The following is a 25365-nucleotide window of genomic DNA, read 5'->3' as shown; positions in this document are numbered from 1 at the left end:
TATTGGGAAAGCACACTGTATGGAGGTGATTTTCTAACTCCCCCATTTCCAAGCTACCAAGAAAGCAGCATAGAAGACCATAATTGTGCCACCCCGATTTGTAAACACGCCTTCCATCAGGGAAAGCAGCTATCGCCTGTTTCTTAATTTGGACGTGTGTGGAGTGGTACATTACTGAGAAAGGGCTACAGCTCAGCGGCAGGGCACCTGCTTTGCATGCACGTTTAATCCGCCGCATCCCAAGCAGGGCAGGGAGACACCCCTACCTGAAGCCCTGGAGTGCTGCTGCCAGTCAGTGCAGAGACTACTGAGAAACCCAATGGTCTGACTCAGTATAAGGCAGTTTCCTATGTTCAAGGGTGGCTAAGAGGAGCCTCTTAGCATGCATTGGGTTCCCCCCCCCCCGAGATTTTCAAAAGGGGCATGTCTTGCTCTTTCTCTCGATTCATTTGGGGGTGGGGTGGGGAGGCGCGCGTGGATTGAATGCAATCTTTGTTCGGGGTTGCTAAAGACGAGGTCTCAGGAGAGCCTATGTAGGGGGTCGTGGTGGTGGTGGTGGTGGTGGGCGGTCGTTGTATTTGGCGAGCGGGCTCTCTGGAAGCACCGTTTGCTTGCATCTACTACGGGAGGGGCTGGGCGGCGTCTTGGAAGACCATGCGTTTTCTCTTCCGTTTTGCAAAAGATGTGGGGCCGCGATGACTGAGGTGGGGATGGGGCTTTATTGCACCAGTCTTTATTGCATGGGGGGGGGGATGTTGATTTTTTTGTACTACCCCCCCCCCCACTTTTGTAGGTTTTTAATGAATGGGTTAATGATGATAATAGCAGCTTTATGGGTTGCTAAGGGAGAGGCAGCAATCGAACAGACCTGGCCTTTCCCTCGGTAGATTTGCAAAAGGTGGGGTGGGGTGGGATAGAGGAAGAATTGCATCAGGCAAGCAGACGGCGGGGCTGGGGTGGGAGGGGGCGCTGCTTGTCTTTCCCCTCCCTCAGCCGGTCTCTCTCTCTCTCTCTCTCTCTCTCTCTCTCTCTCTCTCCCCCCCCCCCAACCCCATTCCCCAGCGTGCAAAAGAGACAGGAGCCTCCTCACATGACCCTCTCCCGGCTGCGTCTTTGGATGGCTGCAAGTGGGGAATGGGCAGGGAGGGGCCACGGCGTGGAGACAGACAGACCGAGAGACAGGCAGCCACAAGGGGGAGGACCGCGCGCGCTCTGCAGCTGCGCCCGCCGCTACCGGCGCCGTTTCCCGGGGCTTCTCCTCCTCTCCCCCATGGGTCGCCCCGGCGCCGCCCTTTGGAGACCGTGAGGGGTCCAGCATGGAAGAGGTAAGCGGGGCCGGGAGACAGGCAGGTCTGCCGGGGGTGGGGGGCGGAGGATTGAAGCTGGCGGCAGGGCGTGGTGCTCGCTTGGACCTTTCCGATGCTGGGGGGGGGCTGTATTTGCGTAGGACATGGAGTGGCGGGGGGTCAGTTGTAAAAAGGACCGCGGTGGGGTGCCTGACTTTTCCTGGGTGGGGGAGGTGAGGGTTTGAGAGAAGCTCTGCAACTCTGGGAGTAACGCGTGGGGCTGGCGGAGGGGTTGTAGGGCGTGGGGGGGTGGGCTGGCGCTTGGCGCGGCGGTGGGGTTTTAAACAGGGTGGGAGTCTTAACAGGGAGGGAGCCGCGCGTTAAGGTGCGAGGGAAAGCGCGTGCGCGGGGGGGGGAAGGAAGGATGCGCCCGCGTTTGGGGCTCCAGGCGAAGCTTTGGCTCGGGGTTATGGGGCATTCCGTAGGGCCGGGCTGAGGCTGGCGGTGTGGCGTCGTGGGTTTAAAAAAAAAAAGTGGATGCGAAGAGAGGCCGGTGTCTTTCAACGCTGGCAGAACCCGAGCTCTGGGTCTGGTTGGGATACAGGGCAAATAAGGGAGGGGGAGATTTTATTTTCTGGCGGGGTCTGTGTGGGGTGGGTAAAAGATTTTTCATTTTCTGGGGTTGGGCTGTTCTCAAGGGCAAAGTATCTTTCGCTATTATTATTTCTTGTTCGTTTGTTTCGGGGAGAGTGAGAGAAATATCGTAGCGCCTTCTAAGAGGGGTTGTCACACGTTTATTCTGGCGTCGCCTCGTGTGGGCTCGAATCCACTTTGCCGGGAGAGTACGAGGATCGTGTGGGGCTTGGGGGGGGGTTATTCAGGGGCATGGTTGTGTGGGGCAGGGTTGTCTGTGCAGTAGGTGGAAGGCAGAGGTCCGTGGGGACCTTTGTCGCCAAGGGAAGGAGCAAGGCGTTGGAGGAGGCAATGGATCTGTGTGAACCATTTGGGGTTTCGCAGCAACCCTGGGCGGGTCTGTGGGGTGCTGAGAGTCAGGCATTGCCAGCGGGTTAAGAGGTAGGATCCTTGGGGTGGGACGTGTGTGCGAATTGCACAATATGGGGTGCAGTAGAGGCAGTGGGCAGGTGACCAAGAGTCTGTGGTGTTGAGTGTGGGGCTGGTGCAGAAGGTTGGGGCACACAGAGCTTGTGTGCAAAATCACAGAAATTTGGCGAGTGGCAGAATTATTTGGGACGTAAGGTGCTTTATGTGGGGCTGGCGATCACCCTGAGGGTTACAGTGTAGGGTCCGGATATTGGGAGTCGAGCAGGTGCTTTGACAGGGGGAACTAGCAGGTATAATTGGGAAAGCTGCAGGTCAGTGCCCAGCTAGCTCAGTATTGTCTGCACTGACTGGCAGTGGCTCCCCAGAGAGTCAGACAGGGAATATTTCCCAGCCTTGTGTTAAGATGCCAGTGAGTGAACCTGTGACCTTCTGGATGCTCTGCCACTGATCTGTGGACCTCCCTTTTATTGTAATGGAATGACATTTTTTTAAATCCCCAGACCAGCATTATACAATCTGATTCTCTTTAGATGTTTTTGACTACAAGCCCCATCATCCCTGCTGCTGGAGCTGATGAGATTAGTAGTACAAAAACATCTGGAGGGTAGTAGGTTGGAGAAGACCGGTTTTTACAAAATATATGTACTGTAGTACAGTTGGGCGCCTGGGGCCACAGGATTCACCATACTGTAGATTGGTTGGCACCCAGAGCAAATGCTGATCTGTGTATCCATCTTTGGTGCGTGAAGAATCGGTCTGTTTGGTTTCCCTTTAAAATCTGGAAAATTCCTAGTCTGGACAATTCCTACTCTCTTTATCAGTTTTCATAATGCCCCTTCAAAGTGCTAAGTGTGATTAGTTCTCACTGGCCTGTTTTCCCCACCCTGTCTCCCCTAAATGTTTTTCTGTTCTTCTGTGAACCTTCAGGTCCCCCTAATGCCTCCCATTTGTGTGTGGGTGGCCCTTTTTTGGGTCACTTAAGGATATTCTTATTAGCATATGCTATACAGTACAGGATTAAGCCTTAGTATTCATTTACTTGAAATGTGTCCCTAAAGTGTGGCTGCTGGCTCCCATTTCAGTCTTTCAAATGGCCTGCTGCACATCCTTGTTAATTGTGCATTCGTGATGACTTGTGCTCATGATGGTACCCAGGGCATTTATTCGTGATCTCACTTTCAGTGGTGCCTGCAGAGGTTTCAGGTTGGGTGTTCTTTTCCAATTACTGTAGACGGGTAACTTCCTGCTGAAATCTCTACCCATCGCAAATGTTCCAGGGTTCTTTTGTGTCTGATTTTTGTCACACTGTAGTGCAAGAGTGCCTCTCCAGACAGCAAACACAGGGAAGCATTGCAGAACTACTAATAAAATGGAACAATGTGTGGATTGTCCAGTATTAATCCACCTTGAATGCACTGTTGTTGCATCAATGACATGCTGTGGAATTCATCTGCAAAAAGGCCAACCAGTCTGGAAGCACCCAAAGTTGCAGATTACTCACTTGCTGAAATTTGTTGATTGAGGTTCTTTAATTCTCACTTCTCCACTCTAGGATGGATCCTTGAACAGGCTCACACCTTGGTGGCAGTGCTGGAAAACCTAATTGCAAAACATAAAACAAAATAAAAAATTCTTTCCAGTAGCACCTTAGAGACCAACTAAGTTTGTTCTTGGTATGAGCTTTCGTGTGCATGCACACTTCTTCAGATATGCAAAACATAGGTTACACTTACCACAATGGAATGTCTTAAGTGCCTTTTTCCAGTGGGGTTTATTTCATATCCTTCTCTTAAGTGACATTATGCTTTCCCCAGTTGCCATCCTGGCATCCAGAGATCTCCACGTGGCCACAATTGGTCCTGCACCAGTTGCAAAATGCGCCTGGCACCTGGCTAATTTCTAACACTGCTCAGTGATGGATTCACCAGAACTCTTGACCTTCTTCCTCACTGTTGCCGTCCACCCATCATCCCTCTTCAAGCACATACAGAGGGAAGAGGCAGCGGCACTGTTGCTACTTGCTTCCCTTCTCCCTTTTGGATAGTGGTGGAGACTGGTTTCAGATTGGGGATGGGGGCAAGCGTGATGGTGACTTACTAAGGGCAGCTTAAATGACAGCCCCCCAAGACCTTAGGCCCATATTGCATCTCATCACCTGGGAGAGGAATAAGATGGTTGCTGTGCTGGTCCAAGGGTAATCCAAGAGGTGAGGTCTAGGTCTGGGTCTGAAGTCTAGGGAGTCAATGAGGGGGTCACTCCGATGAAGCTGAGGCAGGGTGCAGGGCAGGAAACTAGGCGAGATCAGGAACAGGAACACAGGCAGGATCTGGCAAGCAGCGATGTTGCTCCCGCAACCTGGGGCAGGATCTGACCGCCCTTTTATATCTGCTGAGGTACTGGCCAGTCCCCTGGTGGTGAGTCATCCCCTGATGACTCACCACCCTGCCTCGCCTGAAGGTGAGCACTCCTCCTGCGAGTACTCAGGTCCCTCCTTCTCTCAGCCCTGAGTCTCTGCAGCTCAGGAGACACCGGAGGGTTACTAGACCTCTGGGCCACCTCAGCCTCTGATGGCCCAGCTGACGGCAATGAGGTATCCTCAGCTCCTGGAGCCAGGACAGGCTCAGGCCCTTGACTCGGCCCAGCTGGTGTTTGTTGCAGAGGAACCAGAGCAGACTGAGGCTCTTCAGGATCAGGCCCCAGACTAGGTTCAGCTGATGCCTGCAGCAGAGGATCCGACGCGGACTGAGCCTCCTCCGGTTCTGAGCCCGATTCCGAGCCCGAGTCCCAGGCCCTCACAGTTGCAGATCAGCTGTGCTGACCCGTCCCCCTTCCCTGTTGAGGGCTACATTGACTCAGAGATAATATGTCAAAGGCGGGGTGCTTGCAGTAGGTGGGTTAGGGTTCCTTCTGCTCCACCCATCGGCCTGGTATGCCATTACATCCAGGAACGGAGCACCTCCTCTCCTGGGGAGAACATTGCCAGCCCAAAAAACAGATAAAAACAATTGTAAACTCTAATGAAGTTATTGCCACCAGGTGGCTTGGCTGCTCCCAGCAAATCCCAGTCTTGTTTTGGTTCATTCCCATTTTTGTTATGGGGTTGAATGAGGCTCCTGGACCTCTAAAAGAGGTCTGCAGGCAGGGCAGGCATCTTCCGGGTCTGGGAACACTGTTGGGGTAGAGAATGTATTCGTTTGCGGACCACTGGGTCGTACTAAGATGTGGCATTTTCCATTGTTCCGAGCATTTTGCATATACAGTATTGCCACGACGACCCTTGCAACAGTCCTGTAGGAGAGGCTGGTGTTCTGTTGGAGTGGAGGCTGACGGATAGGGACTCCCATAAGGCCAGCTGTGTAGTGTGTTTGAGGCTTGAGATGAGACTGGAACTGGCCCCTCTCCCAGATCATAGCTTGTTCTTGTAGCCACAAGATGACCCCAACTATTACCACAAATCACGTATAATGGTTTCTCTCCTGGTCTCTGGGAACTTGGCTTCCCTGCCTCCCCTCCTTCCAGGCTTAGTTTGTTTGTTTATTAAATGTATATCCTGCCTTTTCCAAGAAACTGTTCAAGGTGGCTAATGTTCTGGTAATGGTGCGATGCCCGGCGCAGTGATAGAAAGAAAACCCTTTTGTCCAAACATTAAAATTTCATAAAACCCTAGGAAGAATAATTAGACCAGCTCTAAAAATTACACCAACTGGCCACCCTTAAAAGCTTACCTGAATAAAAACACCCTGCAGCGGTAAGGAGGGGGTGTTTGTGGTTTGCCTGGTGCGCGGAGGGGGGTGCACTTTGCGCATGCTCAGTGGAAATGCATTCCCGCTGCCAATTCGGCAGAGAGCGGCGTGTTCTGTATCCCAGCTGCTAATGCATTATATGAGAGATAATATGTAATTATATATTGGCGAATGGCTGACTCTGTATCAGCTTCTGAAACAGATGCCAGTTCCCAGTGGCACTGAGCTCATTCTCTAGGGCGGCACCTGATGTCGAAATGCACACTTCCTTGCCGAAGCATCCTTGCAGATGTGTGCTGCTGTGTGTGCCACTACATCAAACCCTGTCTCTGTACTTTTTGTTGTAGTTGTAAAAAGATTCTGGGACTCTTCTCTCTGGGGAGTGCTTCCTCCCTAAAACTTGGTATGTGGGGACTCTCAGGCTGTCATGCATCTGAAGCCCCACTCAAAAGAATATTGGGAGCTTGAGTGTACTCTTCATAGAGCTACAATTTCTTATCCTCATCTTCTGTCCCATCTCCCTAGAAAAGATTATTCTGTCTCCTGTTTATATTTCATAGAGAATTTAGGGGTAGGGATCCTCGGACAATTACAGTGGGACCTCAGAAGTCGAACGGAATCCATTCCGGAAGTCGTTCGACTTTCAAAACAAAGGTGCGGCTTCTGAATCGGAAGCTGCGTAAGCCGTGTTGGACATTCAGGTTCCAAAGAACGTTCACAAACCAGAACACTCACTTCCAGGTTTGCCGCGTTCAGGAGCCAAAACGTTTGACTCGCAAAGGGTTCAGAATCCATATAGGTAAGTTTGTGTGTGTGTGTGTGTGTGTGTGAGAGAGAGAGAGAGAGAGAGAGATAGAGAGAGAACGAGAACTTCAATCCACAGACCGTATCAACAGTAAAATACAAAAGCAAAAAGGAATTGCAGATTTTGAAATAAAAAAATTAAATGCTATGCCATGTATAAAGTGTGAACAAAGTTGCATATATTTCCTTATTTCACAAACTTTACGCTGCTTCCGCTCATCCTGAGGAGGGAGCTACTCCCCCTGTGACCACTGGAAATCCTGCTCGGCCTGCCTGCTTCTCCACACATACACTGCTGAATGCTTCTGGAGGCATTTCTCAGCTACTTCCAACCCTTTCTAGCCATGAGGGCTAGACAAACTTAAAAACAAATAAAACAAAAACTGCTGAAATCTATGGGATGCAGATTTTTATTGTGCCTGATAATCTCTGGTGTTGGAGCTGTCGTAGAACATTCACAGCTCTACTTAAAACTACAATCTCAAGGTGATAGTTTGCATGTAACCATCGTTATCAAGGGAGTACGTTTGGAGGGGGAAATGTTTGATGGAACGTGGGTGGCCGAATTGTACACGCAGTGTGAGTGCATATCGCATTCTGCACATGGCTACAGGTGCTCCATTTCCTTTATTCTACAAAAGGGAGATATAAGGAACAGGAGTTGGTGGTGTGTCTCCCCCCCCCCCCGCCCCCCGTATTGCTCTTCTGGGCTTTTTCTGATGGACCGATAGTATGGTCAGTTCTTTTGTTAAGACCCTTCAGGTGTGCTTGTGCCCATGAGGTTATTGTGATTTTGGAAGAGGTTTTCTGCAGAAAGGAACTCCAGAGTTGCACAGGTGTGCCCGTTGACCTTCTCATATAACAAGTACTGCTGTTTTAAATTATTCTGAACAAAAAGAAGAGGACGTTGCTGCGTCTCCTGATTAAAGGAACAGCTCCTAATCAAGCGAGGTTTAATCTCTGAAATGAGGCATCACTTCTCCCACTTCACTATTACCTTGGCACCTAATCCCCGATTTGTTGAGAACCGATACACAGGTCTGAGCAAAAGATATTTTGCTCGTGTTCAAGGACACCATTATTATTATTTTCAGATTCTCCTAAGGCATTAAACATGGATTTGGAGACTTAGGCTGTGCGCACACTGCTCCATCAAAGTACATTTGAGGCATATTCTATCCCTCAAAGAAATCTGGACACTGTAGTTTGTCAAGGTGTTGCTGGGAATTTCAACTCTGTAAACTGGCAGTGGTTTTCTATCAGGGTGCCGTGAATGATGGTCAGGGGTGCAGCAGGCAACAATGGCCTCTGACCCTCTTTCCTTCCCTCCCTCTTGATTCCCTATCACGTCTCTGCCTCCCAAAGGCTTGCACACCTGTTTGTTGCAGCTGCTCCGGCTACATGTTCCCCAGGTGAATGGTGCCTCTGGGGCTGGTCAGGGGGTTCTGGTTTCCAGGAGCTGAGGCGGCCTTGGAGTGAGCGAGCAAGCAAGCAAGCAAGGGAGTCCTGCCAGCCAGTTTGCCAGCGCTTGCTGTTGGGAATAGACAGACAAGTCCCAGGCCCTTGTGGGGCAGTGTGAAGAGGAACCTCTCTTTGGGGAAGGAGGGGGGGCAGCTCAGAGACCAGCGGTGGCAACAGTAGCTGCCCAGAGGACTCCCAAGGAGAGGGGAGAGGAGAGGAGGCTGAGGGAACCCTCCACAAGGGAGGGTGTTCGAAAAGGGGTGAGAGGCTGCCAGCTCTGTAGGCAAGGGGTGACATAACTGGGCTCCTGAGCCTCACGGGGTGCCGCAGAAAGGATGTAGTTGGTCAAGGGAGCCATGGACTCAGAAAGGTTGAAAAGCTCTGCTGTAAGGGGTAAAGCACAGGGCCAAAAATTCTTTGAGGGAAAGAATATGCCTGAAAGGTATAGTGTAAACACAGCCTATGGCTGCAATTCTAACCTCACTTAAAGGTAAAGGGACCCCTGACCGTTAGGTCCAGTCGCAGACGACTCTGGGGTTGCGGCGCTCATTTCGCTTTACTGGCTGAGGGAGCCAGCGTACAACTTCCAGGTCATGTGGCCAGCATGACTAAGCCGCTTCTGGAGAACCAGAGCAGCGCACGGAAACGCCGTTTACCTTCCCGCCGGAGTGGTACCTATTTTATCTACTTGCACTTTTTCCGGTGCTTTCGAACCGCTAGGTTGGCAGGAGCAGGGACCGAGCAATGGGAGCTCACCACATCGCGGGGATTCAAACCGCCAACCTTCTGATCGACAAGCCCTGGGCTCTGTGGTTTAACCCACAGCACCACCCCTGTCCCTCACTTAGCATGGGGTTAATAGAACTTGCTCCTGAGTATGCCTACTGGATTCAATAGCATTTGCTCCTGAGTAGACGTGATTCGGCTTGCAGCCTGAGCTTGACTGGACTTGGAGCCTGGGCTCTGCTTTCATCTCAAGCATATGCTCTCACTCAATCCCCTGTGTTCTTCCCTTATTATTGAAGGCCTGATTAATCTTGATATCCCTGGAGATGCTGTGGGCGTGGTCTGCAGGATCTGCTGCTGTCTGCAGCTCCTCCTCCTCCTCTGGCTTTCAGGCAAACAATTCCTGCATTTTTCCTCCCTCCCACCCCAAACTCCCTGGATTGGATATTTATTGCCTTCATCGTCTCTCAGCTGCATGTAGGACAACCCCAATGTATACTTTAATCCCTGTGCTTCTTTTCCTCCTTTTCCTCACATCCTTCGCTGTAACTTGCCCTATTCTGAAGGCTATTTGCTGCGATTTTAGGCAGGGGTGGAAAGTGAGCCAGTGCATCAGTGACTGGGATCCATTTTCCAGATTTTCCCACGTATGGCCTTTGCTCGTTTGCTTCTGCTCTTATGCATATTATTCCTGCTGTTATTTAACCACAAGGTTTCAGAATTGGGGGCGTTGTACAAATGAACTGATACCTATTCTCCAGAGCGATGTTTTTATATTTCCTAGGTCTGAGAACCTAGGAGTGTTGGTCTTTGGCTGCGGAAGGGAGTAGGGGCATGTGGCACCAGCCTTTCCAATGAGCAGGCAGCACAGAGTCTGGATCGGAGAGGCCCAATATATTTTATCTCCCCCTGCCTATTTTATCCTCATAGCAACCCATGAGGTGGTTTAAGCTAAGAGACAGTGACTGACCCAAGGTCACCTGATGAGCGCCATGGCCTGTGTTGAGATTTGAACCCTCGTTTCCCAGTTCCCGGTCAAACATTCCAACCACTGCACCACCAGTGTGATGAGCCAGTGTGGTGTAGTGGTTAAGAGCAGTGGACTCATAATCTGGTGAACCGGGTTCAATTCCCCGCTCCTCCACATACAGCTGCTGGGTGACCTTGGGCTAGTCACACTTCTTTGAAGTCTCTCAGCCCCACTCACCTCACAGAGTGTTTGTTGTGGGGGAGGAAAGGAAAGGAGAATGTTAGCAGCTTTGAGACTCCATAGGGTAGTGATAAAGCGGGATATCAAATCCAAACACCACCTCCTTCTCCTCCACCACCACACTGACTCTCATAGAAGTACTAGGAGCCTGGCTTCCACTGGCTGCTCAGCAGAGCAATCTCTTCTGTGACATACCTGATGTGGACTTAGGAGCTGCCTTTCCCTGAGACTCTGCAGATGATGATGATAATGATGATGATGATGATAATTTTGGAATAGTGCAGGAGAAGGAGGAGGGGACAGAGGGTGAAGAAAGACGCTCTTCTCATCCTTTGGACCTCATGGGAAACGTAGCAAACCTGCTGCACCTGGAATGGGGTGTGGAGAAGGCAACTGAATGGGACACAGCTATGGGCAGCCTGAGGAAGGACCATTCACCTTTGGGCCTGCCCATAAAAAGCAAGTCTAGGGTGCCAGACGAGGGCAATGTCCTCTGTTTCCAGCAACTCTTATTGTTATGAGACTTTTGTGGGTGAGCTGAGAGTTTGTTTGGCTCCTGGGTGAAAACGCAGAGGCAGAGAGCGAGGGTGTGTCAGAAAGAAAATGAATGGATACTGATTTATATAAATCAGTAACTTAATGTTAATGTGCCATTATTATATGCAACTGTGTATTTTTGCAGTATTTTGTTTAAGTTGTCTGTTGTTGCTTCAGTTTTCTGTATGTTGCTTAGAGATATTTTAAATATATTAAGCAGTACGTATAGAAATTAAACAAAGGGCTTGTCCACACTTTGCATTTCCCGTGCCAAGAAAGCATAGGTCTGAGCAGTTTTCCATTTGCCCCGCCACTTTTCCTGAGAAAACCTGCTCTTTAACGTCAAATTGGCACAAACGTCAATCCAGGGAAAACCCAGTTGCTGTTTTCTCTGATTCAGCGCTAAAGAGCAGGTTTTTCCTCTTAACTTTAATGGAGAGCTCAGTTGGTAGACTCTTAATCTCAGGGTCGTGGGTTTGAGCCCCATGTTGGGTAAAAGATTCCTGCATTGCAAGGGGGCTGGGCTAGATGACTCTTGTCCAGGCATAGGCAAACTTGGCCCTCCAGATGTTTTGGGACTATAACTCCCATCATCCCTAGCTAACAGGACCAGTGGTCAGGGTTGATGGGAATTGTAGTCTCAAAACATCTGGAGGGCCAAGTTTGCCTATTCCTGCTCTTGTCTATTACAACTCTACAGTTTTATGATTCTATTATAAGTCTGGATGAGTTCTCACTCTCTAGATAGTTACATCAAGCAGTGCTGGTTGTACAACTCTTATGGGCTTCATTAGACACCTTGTTAGATTATATTTGTTTTGGAGGGATGGGGAATCTGTGGCCCTCCAGGTGCTGCTGGACTACAAGTCCCATAATCCGTGGCCATTGAGCATGCTGACTGGAACTGATGGGAGGTAAGAGTCCCAGCAGTATGTAGGTTCCCCATTCCTTCTGTATTGTATTGACTTAAACTAAGGAAGTTATCTCATCTTGGAACACCTGTTTTTAAAGCTTTTGCATGGCTGGAATGGAGCCAATGGTACAAAGGTAAGAGATGTATCCCTTGCCCCACCCACTCCCCCCCCCCCGTGGACCTGCCTATACCTGACATGTGTCACCAGGAAGGTTGTCCACAAGGGAAGAGCTGAAAAACATCTATCTCCTGGGCTGCTGTATGGCTCTACTGTGGGTCTGCAAGGGCAATTCCAGGAGTTTTAGAGCGCTGACTGGGTTGATTCTGTTCTGCTTATACCTGTGAGCTGTGGAGAGGCTATCAACTCCCCTCTCCCCATGCTTGCTGATTAGGTAAAAGGTAAAGGACCCCTGGACAGTTAAGTCCAGTCAAAGGCAACTATGGGGTTGCGGCACTCATCTCGCTTTCAGGTCAAGGGAGCCGGCGTTTATCCACAGTCAGCTTTCCGGGTCATGTAGCCAGCATGAGTCTAAACTGCTTCTGGCACAACGGGGACACCGTGATGTAAACCAGAGCGCACAGAAACGCCGTTTACCTTCTCGACACAGTGGTACCTATTTATCTGCTAGCACTGGCGTGCTTTCGAACTACTAGGCCGGCAGGAGCTGGGACAGAGGAATGGGAGCTCACCCCGTCGTGTGGATTCGAACCGCCGACCTTCCGATCGGCAAGCCTGAGAAACTCAGTGGTTTAGGCCACAGCGCCACCCGCTCCCCTGCATGCTGATTACTGACAGCTCAAAAGGTGGGCTGGGGTCAAGCAGGATCACGGTGCTTAACGTACCGTATATACCCGAATATAAGCCGACCCGAATATAAACCGAGGCACCTAATTTTCCCACAAAAACCTGGGAAAGCTTATTGACTCGAGTATAAGCCGGTTCACCTTTGCTGCTGTGGAGGAGGAGGAGGAACGAGCAGCCCGAAAGCAGCCCTTTGGGCTGCTCCTTCCTCTTCCTCCTTTGCCAAGTTTGCATTTATGCGAGCAGTTCAGGAATAGAACAAGCTGCCTGGGGAGAGTAAAGAACCGCCGTTCTTGTACGCTTCTTAAGGAATGGTTGACTGGGGAGAGCGGGTGGCGGCACAAGCAGAGAGAAAGGGCTTCTTTCTCGCCGCCCCCACCACCCGCCTCACTCAAGTATAAGCCGAGGGCAGCTTTTTCAGCACAAAAAATGTGCTGAAAAACTAGGCTTATACTCAAGTATATACAGTAGTCCCAAACAGGTGTGAAACCTCGGCACTCGCTGATCCTCTTCCTGCCTTCCCAGTTTCTGCTCCTAGCTTACCACTACAAGTTTAAATTGCCTGTGAGGAGGAAAACTCTCCCTGCTTCTCTTTTTAGTTGTGTAAGTTGGGGTGGGGGTAGAGCACCCCATGGTCATGTAGCCCTACTCCTCCTCCTTTAGCTAAATCTAGCGAACTTCCGATCAAGATGGTGTTGAGCCAGGTCCCGGAGCTCTCAGATAACTCAGTTTTAATTGGGCTTAGCTTGTTTTAAATCAACTATTTTTAATGTCTAAAAAAGTGGAGGGCAGATGACTATGGAGCTAAATCTAGCATCCCGCCCTCCCCTCTGTGATCATGTTACAGTAGCAGCCGTGGAGTAATATAATGGAATAATAAGCAAATGTGTCTCAGGGTGTGGCCTGGAAATGCAGGAGGCCACAATTGCCTTGCCAGAAGAAAAGCAAGGCCTGCGTCTCTGTCTGGTCAGTGCCTGGACGGGTGCCCACCTGGGACTCACACATACCACAGGTTTCCAGCATGTGGTCAGCGGCCTGCTGGTGGTCCACAAGCTTCATTCAGGTATTGCATGGCACGTCTGTAAAATTACAATTAAAAAAACATAACGTGCTATGCATTCCAATGACTAAAACAGCAGGGGGAAAATATCGTTAGATGGGTCCGCCAAGACCTTTATAACATTGTTAGAAACAGATGTGAAAGGTAGGAGCTAAATGACACCTTAAACCTAGGTTATGGGCGCTGCAATGGAGTGTCTAGGTGCGCTTTTTTTAATAAGAAGAATACCAAGCTGAAAATGAAGTGCAGCTAAAATATTATGTTCATTTTTCACGTGTTCTAGTCCTTCCCCTGCCCACCCCCCTAATATTCTTAAGAGGGTCTCTTCTCTAGTCTTCAGAGAGTAGCTGGAAGTGGGGAGGCAGAAAAAGGTCCTCCTTTCTTTCCACTCTGCAGTTTTCATCTGAAATCCTAGGCCCAGTACTGAAATCCCGTCGCAAAATGCGCCTAGAACAATGGGAGTTCCGAGCACTGCTTTATCAATGCTCAAGTGGTCTGTGAGGTGGGTGGTAGGGAATAAAAATTTGGGAACCATAGGCATAGATGCCTCGCTGGGTTCTGTGGTGGAAGAAAAGTGTAGTCGAAATGTCGTAAATAAAAATAAATGAGGCAAAGTGGCTTTCCCTTGTTGATACTCAGAAGCTGCTGCCTGAGCCCCGAATTAAGAAGTAAGAGCTCTGCTGCCTTCGAGGCCCGAGCAGCTCTCTTTTCTGAGACAACTTTGTGCGAGACAGGCCGAAACAGCAGGCTTACGAAGTTATCTAGGTACGATAAGAAAATGTCTTCTGCAATAATCCTGAGAGAAGTGTACAGCGCAAGGGGAGGGAAATTTGGGGCTGGCCTTCTCCCCATCGTGTCCTTGTAGGTTTTAAACCTGCTCCACCTATGCTGATGGAATACTGAGAGGACACGTTTTGCAGTTTATAATGGCGCTTTTGGATTGTTGCTGAAGCTTATTGTACTGCTCCATGTTGCAGACTTCTGTTGTTGTTATGAATTATTATCATTATTTATTTAATGTGCATTTTGCCCTTCATCCGAAGATCCCAGGGCGGTTCACAACAGAAAAATACATAATAAAACAAAAACAAACCAGTAACCCTGCTCCCACATGCACGTTTAAAAAGCCATAGAACGTTAAATCAGCCAAACGCCTGGTAGAAGAGAAACCTTTTTGCCCGCTGCCTAAAGATGTGTAGTGATAATGCCAAGTGAGCCTCCTTGGGAGAGTGTTCTACAAGTGGGGAGCTACCACTGAAAAGGCCCCGTTCTTGTGTTGCCACCTGGACCTTCCATGGAGCGGGCACACCGAAAATATGAAGATTGCAGGGTCTGGGTTACCAGTTCATACGGAATGAAGTGACTCTTCAGATATTAGGGTCCTGAGATGCATAAGGCTTTGTAGGTCAAAACCAGCATTTTGAATTGGGCCCAGAAACTAAATGGTAGTCAGTGCAGTCAGGCCAGGATTGGTATTATGCATTCAGACCATTGCTCTAGTTTAACCACCGCTCTTGTCTGGACATGCACAGAGTTGGTTGGCCATTCTGGGACAGACACTGTGATTTCTGCAGTTTCTACAACGGGTAGCCGATGTAGTGATCTCCAGGTTATGTCAGACTACATCTCCGATCATCCCTTACCATTGGGCATGCTGGCTGGAGCTGAGAGTCCCAGTGACATCTGGAGGGCACAATGTTGGCTGTCCCCCTGTATTTCATCTTGCAGACTCTTGGACCTAGCAGTTCCTCTTCATGGGAGCTTGTTAGCATCATCTGGGACCTCTCCAAACCTGGGTTGTTTGTTTTTTTTTTAATCTCTTTGGCAGGTGTGTTTTGCAACACGCCATTTATGCAATAATAGTGCATAAGTGGCTGCTTCTGTTTGTGCTGATGCAACAATGCCATGATTTCCAAAGGTCTTTAGACCTGATCCTGTCTTGGAGGTATTGGTGGTGGTTTGGCTGTAAATAGATGCTCAGTAGTTAATCATCAGGCGGCAGCAATTTTCGTTAGGTCAAGAAAGCCCTCCAAAATATGGGTCAGCATAAGGTATGCATAAGCCTTAATCCACCCTTGCCTTCTGTCTCCTGTAAGAGAGACCACCCTTAGCCTCCCATGCTCTTGTCAGCTGCTTTCCCTTGTTTATCCAAGATTGCCACTGATCCAAGCCCTGGTCCTTTGTAACCCTTTCGGAGCCATTCTGATGCAATGACACGAGAAGCAGAAAAAGGGGGGGGGAGTACAAGCTGCTCAGCTGTTTTCCCTCCTGAAGGAATAAATTTCCATTCTGAATTCTTCCCCGCCTGATATAAGGGCAGAGAAGATAGGACAGGCATGGTTGGGGCAAGGGGGAACCAGGGAGATATCAAAAAGTCAGGAAAAGGAATGTGTTTGCTTCACATGAACAACAGCCCCAAGATTGTAAGTGGGAGCAACTTAGGATAATGTGCTCTTCAGTTTTTTATTAATCTTTTATTTTATTAGCCGTTGGTTAAAGTAGTTTTATTCTGGTTTATGGAGAGCCTTTTTAGTTTCCCCACCTCTTATGTGACAACCAACGTAAGACTTTGTTATATGGCAAATGCAAAAGGCAGTAAGAGCTGTTGACTGGACTTGTGCCAGCAGTTGTGGAACATCTGTGGACATCCAGATGTTGCTGATTCCCAGCTCCAGTCACCCCTGACCATTGGCCATGCTAGCTGACGGAGGTTGGGAGTCCCACAACATCTGGATGGACCACAGATGTTCCCCACTGCCAGCATAGGCTACCGAGAACAAAAGTGTCTACCTGCAATCTTCCTACCTTGCTCTTCAGGACGCCAGTTATTTCAGTAAGAAGTAATACTCTTTGAGGAAAAATAAATTCAAAGAGGAGGGAGGGAAAAGAGAACAGAGAGAGAGGGAGAAGGAACGACACATAACCTAGCCCTGTATAGGGAAGTTTTTAACGTTTAACGTTTTGTTATGTTTTTGTATATGCTGGAAGCTGCCCAGAGTGGATGGGGCAACCCAGTCAGATGGGTGGGGTACAAAATAATAATAATAATAATAATAATAATAATCATTATTATTATAACCTGGTGATTGACCTTAGCTACTGTCTGAAGCTCTAGTGCAGGCATAGGCAAACTCAGCCCTCCAGATGTTTTGGTACTACAACTCCCATCATCCCTAGCTAACAGGACCAGTGGTCAGGGATGATGGGAGTTGTAGTCCCAAAACATCTGGAGGGCCCGAGTTTGCCTATGCCTGCTCTAGTGCATGCCAGAAGTTTAGCCTGTGCATCACAGATACACCTTTGATACGTCGATCTGAAATAGTCTTCCTGCTTGTCTTTCCCACCTCAGAGATGCACTCATGGGCCGTTGCGTTCCTTCCAGCGCCGTCTTATTTCCAGTCCCCGTTTTCTCACTCAGTACACACTGAGCTTGCAGCGAATGTCATCCCACTTACTCTTTTGGAGTTGATGACCTTCCTTTTTGTTACGTACCCGTTCTCCAAATCAGACTGCTATTAAAACAGCTTGGGAGAGAAAGAGAGCATTTAAAGCCGCGGAAGATAAGGAACCCACTGTTTCTGTTTATTTATGAGTTTGTTTCTTCCAGAACATTCTTCTGCTGCCCTTCAAAGCTCCCGGGGCGGCTTGCAAAAGCCGGGAAAACAATATCGAGTGAAACGATAACATAGAGCACAGCAGAAGAGTGAAACCCAAGTGGAGTGATTATAAACCACAAGGCAGCGAATAGCTGGCTTTTTGTTGGCCTGTTTCTCTGACTTTTAAACTTTCTATTGGCAGTGTTGTGTACATTTTAAAAAGGTTGTTTTATGAGGGGTGGTGGTGGTGGTGGTGGTTAAAGAAGGAAAGCGCTTTTGATATTTTAATAAACATTGTAATAAGCATTATCAACCAATAAGTGCTCTGACTGGCAGTCAAGGTACCGGGCAGAGCTGCTTCTAACAGCCCAGCAACCTGAGGTTGTTTCAATTGTTTGAGCAAATGGAGAAGCACTCCGTGAATTTTGCCTGGGACATTTACAAGGAACCCGGTGTTCTGCATCTGGATCTTTCCTGCCTGATTCACTCCAGCACAATGCTTGCCATGGGTATTCCATAGGAAGTTGCTTTATACTCAGTCAAGACCGTCGGACCATCTTCCTTGTTATTGTCTGGACCCACGGATGGGGAACCTGTGGTCCTCTGGATGTTGCTGGACTCCAGCTCCCATCACTCCTGACTATTGGCCATACTGGCTGGGGCTGATGGGAGTTGGAGTCCAACAACATCCAGAGGGGCCCACTGTCTTCCCAGTTCTGGTATACCCCAGCTTGGCAGCAGCTCCTCTTGGTTTTAGAGAGCAGCCTTACCCAGCCTGGAGATACCATAGATTGGTCTTGGGACCTTCTTTTTTATGAAATAATTTTTATTGGTTTTACAAATACAAAATATAAATGAACACAAACTGTAAAAAACAAATCTATATAAAGAGATTCTCTGAATCTCGAGACTTCCCCCCACCCCCTCCATGGGGTCTCATTTTAAGCATCTACAACTGCATATTCATCCGTACTCCAATTTTTATATCACACCATATTGTCCATAATATTTTTTTACACTACAAGTGAGTCAAAATCCTGTTCTTGTTTCCATCTGTTTACAGTGGTCTCCTAAATAACTTATAAATTTTCCCTATTCTTTTATAAAGCTTTTATCCTCTTGGTTTCTGAGTTTTCCAGTTAGTTTTGCCATCTTGGCATAGTCCATCAGCTTGGTTTGCCATTTTTCTCTGGTACGGACTTTGTCTTCTTTCCATTTCTGGGCTAGTAACATCCAAGCAGCTGTTGTTCCATACATAAAAAGGCTTTTCTGCTCCTTTGGGATATCGGTACCTGTAATTCCTAATAAAAAAGCTTCTGGTTTCTAAACAAAGGTTACGGTATTTTAAACATTTTTTTCTTTATATATCATCTCCCAGAAAGCTTTTTATTACAAGTCTGCCACATATGAAAAAGGTGCCTTCTTTTTCTTTACATTTCCAGCAGATATTTGAACTTGTTTTATACATTTTTTGCTATCTTATTAGCAGTCAAATACCACTGGTACATAATTTTCATATAATTTTCTTTAAATGTACAACATGCAGTAAATTTCAAATCTGACTTCCATAACCTTTCCCAATCTGCCATCTGAATATTATGTCCCAAATGTGGGACTTGGGACCTTCTGAATGCAAAGTACATCCTCTCCCACTGATCTACAGCTATGCTTGTTCCCTCATTTCATAGAACCAAAATATTTATCGGCTTAAAATTCAATAGAGTTCAGTATCTCAAAGCACTTGGGACTAATCGGTACTGGTCAGTTAAAACGTTATAAATGCGCTGCAAACATGCGACACCGGAAGGCGCTGTAGAGCAATGTAAAATCGTCAATGTAAAATTGCATTGAGAGCTAAATAACATTTTTAAAAGCGTTTTTACTATCAGTATAGATCCAGCCTTGGAGCTCAAGGGTCCTGCAGAACTGATTATCAGTAGCTGAGGCAGGGATGTACCTCAGAGGCAGGGTGCAAACTTTGCATGCAAAAGGTCCCAGGTTCAAACTCTGGCATCTCCAGGTAGGGATGGGAAAAGCCCAGTGTGAATAATATTGAACGGTGTGTCTCATTAGAAGGCACTTTCCTGGCTGATCAAAAGAAACATTTCTTCACACATGGAATGGGATGGATGGATTTTTACTTACCGGTAAGTGATTTAAAGTCTTCATTAAATGACCAAGAAGAGAAAAGACTTGAAAGATCAGTGGGGTGCCCAGGTGGTGTGTGATGCAGGAAGCTTCCTGAAGCTATGCAGACATGGATCTGGTCAGTTCCTGGTGCAAGACGACCAGTGTGCGCTGCCTTGAGTTCCACAGAAGAAAGGCTGGAGATGAATGTACTGGAGTTTAATTTTAAAAAGACTGATCTAAGATAGTTCCCTGTTTTATAAAATGTATATTTCCCAGAGCAGCATCCATATTAAGTGCTTACTAAATCTACCCCCACCCCATGCTGGTTTGCAACTAAACAGGAACCTTATACAACCAAGACTGTAATCCAAAACTTTTTGATCACTTAACTTTTTGTAGTACACAACTATATCTCCTAAGAGATAAGGGAAAGCACTGGGGAAGATAAACGGATTTCTGTTCTGCCTTTCATCTGCGCACACACAAATAAAATTCATTTTGCTTAGCATCCTTGAAGGCCTGTCAGGTTTTCTGGACATCTTAGAGTTAATAATGCAAGAGGCGTTCTGATCCTGGGAGTTTAGCCTTGCCCACTGTAATACGGGCACTTTTCCTTTGTCTAGAAAAGGGGAGGTTTGGTTTCACTTTCCCCTTCTCTGCATTCATTCTGCCTTATTGCTTTGTGTTACTGCTGTATGTTAGTTTGCTGCAAGCATGCAGCTCAAGTCTGGAGGACTTGTGTGTGTGTGCTACTAAATAAAGTCTAGTTTAGTTTAGTAGCACTGGCGTCTGTCAAGTTATTTCACGACGCCACGGAGAAGCAGACCTAAAAAGCCATCGTGACGCTGCGAGTTACTCTGCAACTGGAGAACGCTAAGGGCGAAGCAGAAGTGTGCCTGGGCGCCATTGATGTCGGAGACGATCGTAAAGGTGATTGATTGCAGTGCCGGCCAGCAGCACTACTTGGGTCAAAGTTTTTATGACCCAATATCAACACTATTCAAAACAGGTTATGGCTTAATGGCTTAATTGCTTTATTGCCAAGAAGCTACGCTTTGATGGCAAGGCGTCCTGAGGAGATTGATTGCCAGGACGGGAGGTCTGCATGTCTGCGGGGCCGGCAGCCGATAGCCCAGCTGGAGGACTGTTTTGTGCCATGCTTTTGAGGCACAAAGCAGGGAAACCTCGCTGGTGAAGAGAAGCCGTTTTCCGGAGCTGGGAGCTGAGAGGCGAGTGCTGAGTTTGCAGCCACGTGAGTTACCTCAAGCCCCAGGGGGGAGATGGCGCAGTCCCATGAGAGTTTCGTGCCACCCTTTCCAAGGTTGGATGGGAGAAATTGGCAAGATTGGGCCAAGAAAATGGAGATATTTCTGATTGCTAAAGATCTTTGGACTTGTACTCAGAGCCCACCAGTTCAAGCCCCTGCTGCTGAAGCTGCTGCAGCACTTAAGAAAGACCAGAGGGCTACTGCTCACATAGTCATGGGCATAGAGGAAGAGCTGATGGTGCACATAGACGCTGCCACTAATGCCCACCAAATTTGGGAGTGTCTTAAGCGTGTGTTTCAAAGAACGTCAGCTGGTGCCAAACTTCATACAACTAGACAGCTGTTTGAGTTACGTTTGCAAGAAGGAGGCTGTGTGCGTCAACATGTGGCCAAAATGCTGGCACTCTTCAACAAGTTGAGACAGCTGAATGTTCCTTTCTCAGAGGAACAAAAGGTCTATATCCTTTTGAGCTCACTAGACCCCAGTTATGAGACTCTTTCCCTAACGCTGGAGTCCATGCCTGCAAGCCAGTTGAATCTGGACTATGTTACTGGGAGGCTGCAGGATGAACAGGACCGGAGGCAGAGAGAGAAAGGGAAAGCTGTTAAGGGGGGTTGCTTTTTGCCTAAGCCCAGGAGTGGAGAAAACGCTGAGAGCTCTGTTAAAGCTTTTGCAGCTAAGCGCTGTTATCTATGCAATTCTGATAACCATCTTCAGGCAGACTGCGATCAGGCTGACTTCAAAGATGGTTTCCATGGCAACCGGGAGATGAAAGGAAGACCACGTCGTGGGAGAAGAGGACCTTCCAGAGCAAGCAGAGGAGGGGCTGGAGCCCACTGCAAAGCAGCTGCATATGCCTTGGTTGGAAAGACAGTTGCTACCCCCAAGCTGCGTTGGTTAATAGACAGTGGTGCGGGGAGACATCTAGCGCCACCTAGCAGCCAGTTGCGGAACTGCAGGCCGATCCAAGATGCAACTGCAGTCACTCTGGCTGATTCAACCACAAGACCTGTTACCAAAACTGGTGTTATGTTCATGCCTTGTCTTAATGATGATATTGATGTGTATGTTTTAGATGGTATGAAATTTGGTTTACTTTCTGTTTCAGCTTTAGACAATGCAGGTTATCTGGTCAGTTTTGGCAACCAGGTATGCACCATCTCCAAAGATGGGAAACAATTGGTCCAGGTGAAAGGCCATGATGGGGTGTATATGCTGGAAACTGACAACAGCGCCACAGAGAGGGCGCAGGGTGCTGAAACAAGTAATGGCATCTCTGAGGAGACTCAAGCTCAGTATGCCAACTTACCCACGCATGATCAGTGTTTGCATTTATGGCATCGCAGATTCTCGCACGTGAATTGGAAATACGTGCGCAAGCAGGTAGAGTGCACTGATGGTTGTAAAATGAAGGAGTGCTCCAAGTTTCTAGACTGTAGAGCTTGTAAAAGAGCCAAAGTGCATTCTTGCAGCTACCCATCATCTGATAGGGTGACCAAGCAAGCTTTCGAGCTTGTGCATGCGGATCTCTGTGGTCCGATGGGGGTGCCAAGCATGGGTAATTCTCGCTATGTTCTTTGTCTCACTGATGATTTTAGTCGAGCAGGTTGGATTTTCACGCTCAAAGACAAGGGGCAAACAGCGAAAGAGATTATAGAATGGGTGAAAGCAGTAGAGGTGGAATTTGGAACCCGCGTGAAAGCGTTTCAGACAGACCGAGGCACAGAATTTACTGCATCTAAGCTGCAGGATTTCTTTCGTGCCAAAGGTATCAAGCATAGAAAAACTGCTCCTTATTCTCCTCAAGAGAATGGTGTTTCTGAGAGGAGGAATAGAACAATGCAGGAGGCAGTAGATGCTCTCTTGTTTGATTCAGGCTTGCCAAGATGCTATTGGGCTGAAGCCTGGAGAACTGTCTGCCACACTCTTAACAGGACATACAGTTCCGTGATAGGGACCACGCCCTACTTTCTACTTTATGGAAAGAAGCCCAAGGTCCACTATTTTCGGACTTTCGGGGCAGAAGCTTGGGTTCTTATCCCCAAACATTTACGTAGAAAGGGCAGTCCAAGATCACAAAAGTTGATTTTCTGTGGCTACGAGACAGGTTCGAAAGCATGGAGATTTGCTTTCCCAGATGGCGATCGTTCACGAGTCATAATCAGCAGGAGCGCTGAGTTTTGTGAGCAGCAAGGCTGGAAAAGGATTCATGGAAATCCTGAGGTGCTCACAGATCCGTTCAGCGATCTTGATTATGAAGATCCGCCAGTTACACCTGCTAGTGGTGCAGAAGGTGGTCAACCTGCTGGTGTTTCGGGCCGCATTCCCGAACACGACCAGGGTGCAGTGTCAGAGGGGGCAATCCCAAAGAGACAGGTGAAGACAGAACCAAGGAGTGCACCCACATCTCCAGAAGTAGCTAGGAGAGGCAAGCGAGGTAGGTCTCCAAGGTCTCCAACAGGGAAACCCAGTCCAGGGGGACATAGCAAGCGCAGTAGGTCGCTTGGTGGTTCACCAGGCGCCAGGGACTCCCAGGCTGAGTCTAGCACGTCTGGGTCAGGGGGCGAGTCACCGGTGGTGCCACGGCGTTCCAAGCGCACTACAAAGGGGAAACCTCCTGACAGGTTCCAAGCCACTAATGTTTGGGCTGGTTTTGCTCACTGCGAACCGGAAAGTTTCGCTGAGGTGCAGAGATTACCTCAGGCAGAATCCAGCAAGTGGCAACAAGCAATGGAGAAAGAACTTAGTGCCTAGTACAGGAAGTGTGTGAGAAGTGTTACCTACCCATCACCATATGGGAGGATAACCAGCCATGCTTGAAGTTGGCTGAATCCGGTCAATTCAACGCACGAACCAAACACCTGGATATTCGGTTCAAAAATGTGCATGAGAGCGTTAGGACAAATGTGGTCAAGCTGAAATATTGTCCTAGCGAAATGAATCTTGCCGATGGATTCACAAAGCCCTTGAGTTTCCAGAAACACGAAGTTTTCTGTGATGGGTTAAATGTTGAATGAAATGTATATATGTCTACCCAGGATTGCGAACGAGAGGGGGTGTCAGGTTTTCTGGACATCTTAGAGTTAATAATGCAAGAGGCGTTCTGATCCTGGGAGTTTAGCCTTGCCCACTGTAATACGGGCACTTTTCCTTTGTCTAGAAAAGGGGAGGTTTGGTTTCACTTTCCCCTTCTCTGCATTCATTCTGCCTTATTGCTTTGTGTTACTGCTGTATGTTAGTTTGCTGCAAGCATGCAGCTCAAGTCTGGAGGACTTGTGTGTGTGTGCTACTAAATAAAGTCTAGTTTAGTTTAGTAGCACTGGCGTCTGTCAAGTTATTTCACGACGCCACGGAGAAGCAGACCTAAAAAGCCATCGTGACGCTGCGAGTTACTCTGCAACTGGAGAACGCTAAGGGCGAAGCAGAAGTGTGCCTGGGCGCCATTGATGTCGGAGACGATCGTAAAGGTGATTGATTGCAGTGCCGGCCAGCAGCACTACTTGGGTCAAAGTTTTTATGACCCAATATCAACACTATTCAAAACAAGGCCACAAGGATGCTTTCTAGAAGCTTGGTAGTTTATGGAGTGGAGCGGTGTTTTTCCAAGAGATGGAAAAATAATTTCTGTCATGCATGGCTGTTAGAACAGGTGTGTGGCACCTTTGGCCCTCCAGATGTTGGTGAACTTGGAGACTCTTGTTGAAGAGAAGGACACTAACACACACCTATTTTTGAGAAGATGTTGGGATGCCTACATCTTTGAGCAGAGGGTTGGATTTAATTCCAAAGTTACTGTTGTCTCTTTCCCCTTGAATCGGGTTTCTCAACCTTTTAATGTGAATGACAGGCTGAAAAGTGAAAAGAGATGCAGTGATGTGAAGCAGGACTTTATTTAGCAAGAGAACCTAATAACAAATGTCATAGTGAAGGTTCTCTGATAATTAAGTCTTTCAGGGTTTGGGGTTTGTTGTTCAGTGGTATTCGTGAACTGCTTGTGATCATTGCATGGACTCGCATTTTTAATTCCTGTGCTGACCCAAGTAAAAAGATTGCGTTTTCTTGGACTGTGGAAAAATACAGATTACACCCTGCTGACCTAGAGTCTTATGATATGTTCTTATGATGAATAAGCTGCATAGATGTACAGCATTGGAGAGGGAGCCCTTTTGACTCTTGTGTAGGATAGCAGTCTACCTCTGTACAATTATGTAATTGAGAATGTGTGAAAGCTGTGTCCTCATCTCTATGGCGTGTCCACTTTCCTGCTCAGTGGGTTTTCTGTGGAAACTCAGTGGCGTGTCTTGGATATCCGTTCTTTAGAAACTACAGTCATAAATTAGGTGCACTTTCAAATGTGAATGCTGCTTACCTCCCATGTTAGAGTGTGTAGATGCCACCCAAAACATTTTAAAAATACAATGCACAGTCTTCTTCCCATTCTCCCTGCCTCCCTTTTTCTATTTTAAGAATAAAACAGCATTTCTGCAGCATATTTCAATGTTGAAGAAGCATTTACATCTATAATTTCAGTTCTACAAGGCTGGGCTGGCAATTTTTATCCCCATTTTGCAGATGGGGATGATGCATCTGATTGGATAATGATTTGCTTAAGGTGTTGGTGGGAGACTTGAGGCTTTCCAGGTGTGGGATTCCAACTCCCATCAGCCCCTGCCAGAGTGGCCAATCGTCAGGGATGATGGGAAATGTAGTCCAGCAACTTTTGGAAGGCTACAGGTTCCCCATTCCATCAACTAAGGTGAGATTGAA

The 25365-nt window shown here is 47.9% G+C and overlaps 1 protein-coding gene and 1 long non-coding RNA gene across 2 annotated transcripts in view; both read left to right on the top strand.

Moving 5' to 3' along the window:
- Window positions 1–680: 680 nt before the first annotated feature.
- ARHGAP23 (Rho GTPase activating protein 23) overlaps window positions 681–25365 on the top strand; it is a 168192-nt gene continuing 143507 nt past the window's right edge. The window contains exon 1 of the mRNA XM_033170556.1: window positions 681–704. Within this exon, the coding sequence (XP_033026447.1) occupies window positions 696–704 (9 nt within the window). The 5' untranslated portion in view covers window positions 681–695. The remainder of the gene's footprint in view (window positions 705–25365) is intronic.
- LOC117059069 lies at window positions 1061–17449 on the top strand. The gene is made up of 2 exons (XR_004427890.1): window positions 1061–1325; window positions 17212–17449. It is a non-coding gene; the product is annotated as an uncharacterized LOC117059069 (long non-coding RNA).

The sequence above is a fragment of the Lacerta agilis genome, chromosome 14, assembly GCF_009819535.1.
Source record: "Lacerta agilis isolate rLacAgi1 chromosome 14, rLacAgi1.pri, whole genome shotgun sequence".
Taxonomy (NCBI): Eukaryota; Metazoa; Chordata; class Lepidosauria; order Squamata; family Lacertidae; genus Lacerta; species Lacerta agilis.
This window is presented reverse-complemented; position numbering and strand designations above follow the sequence as displayed.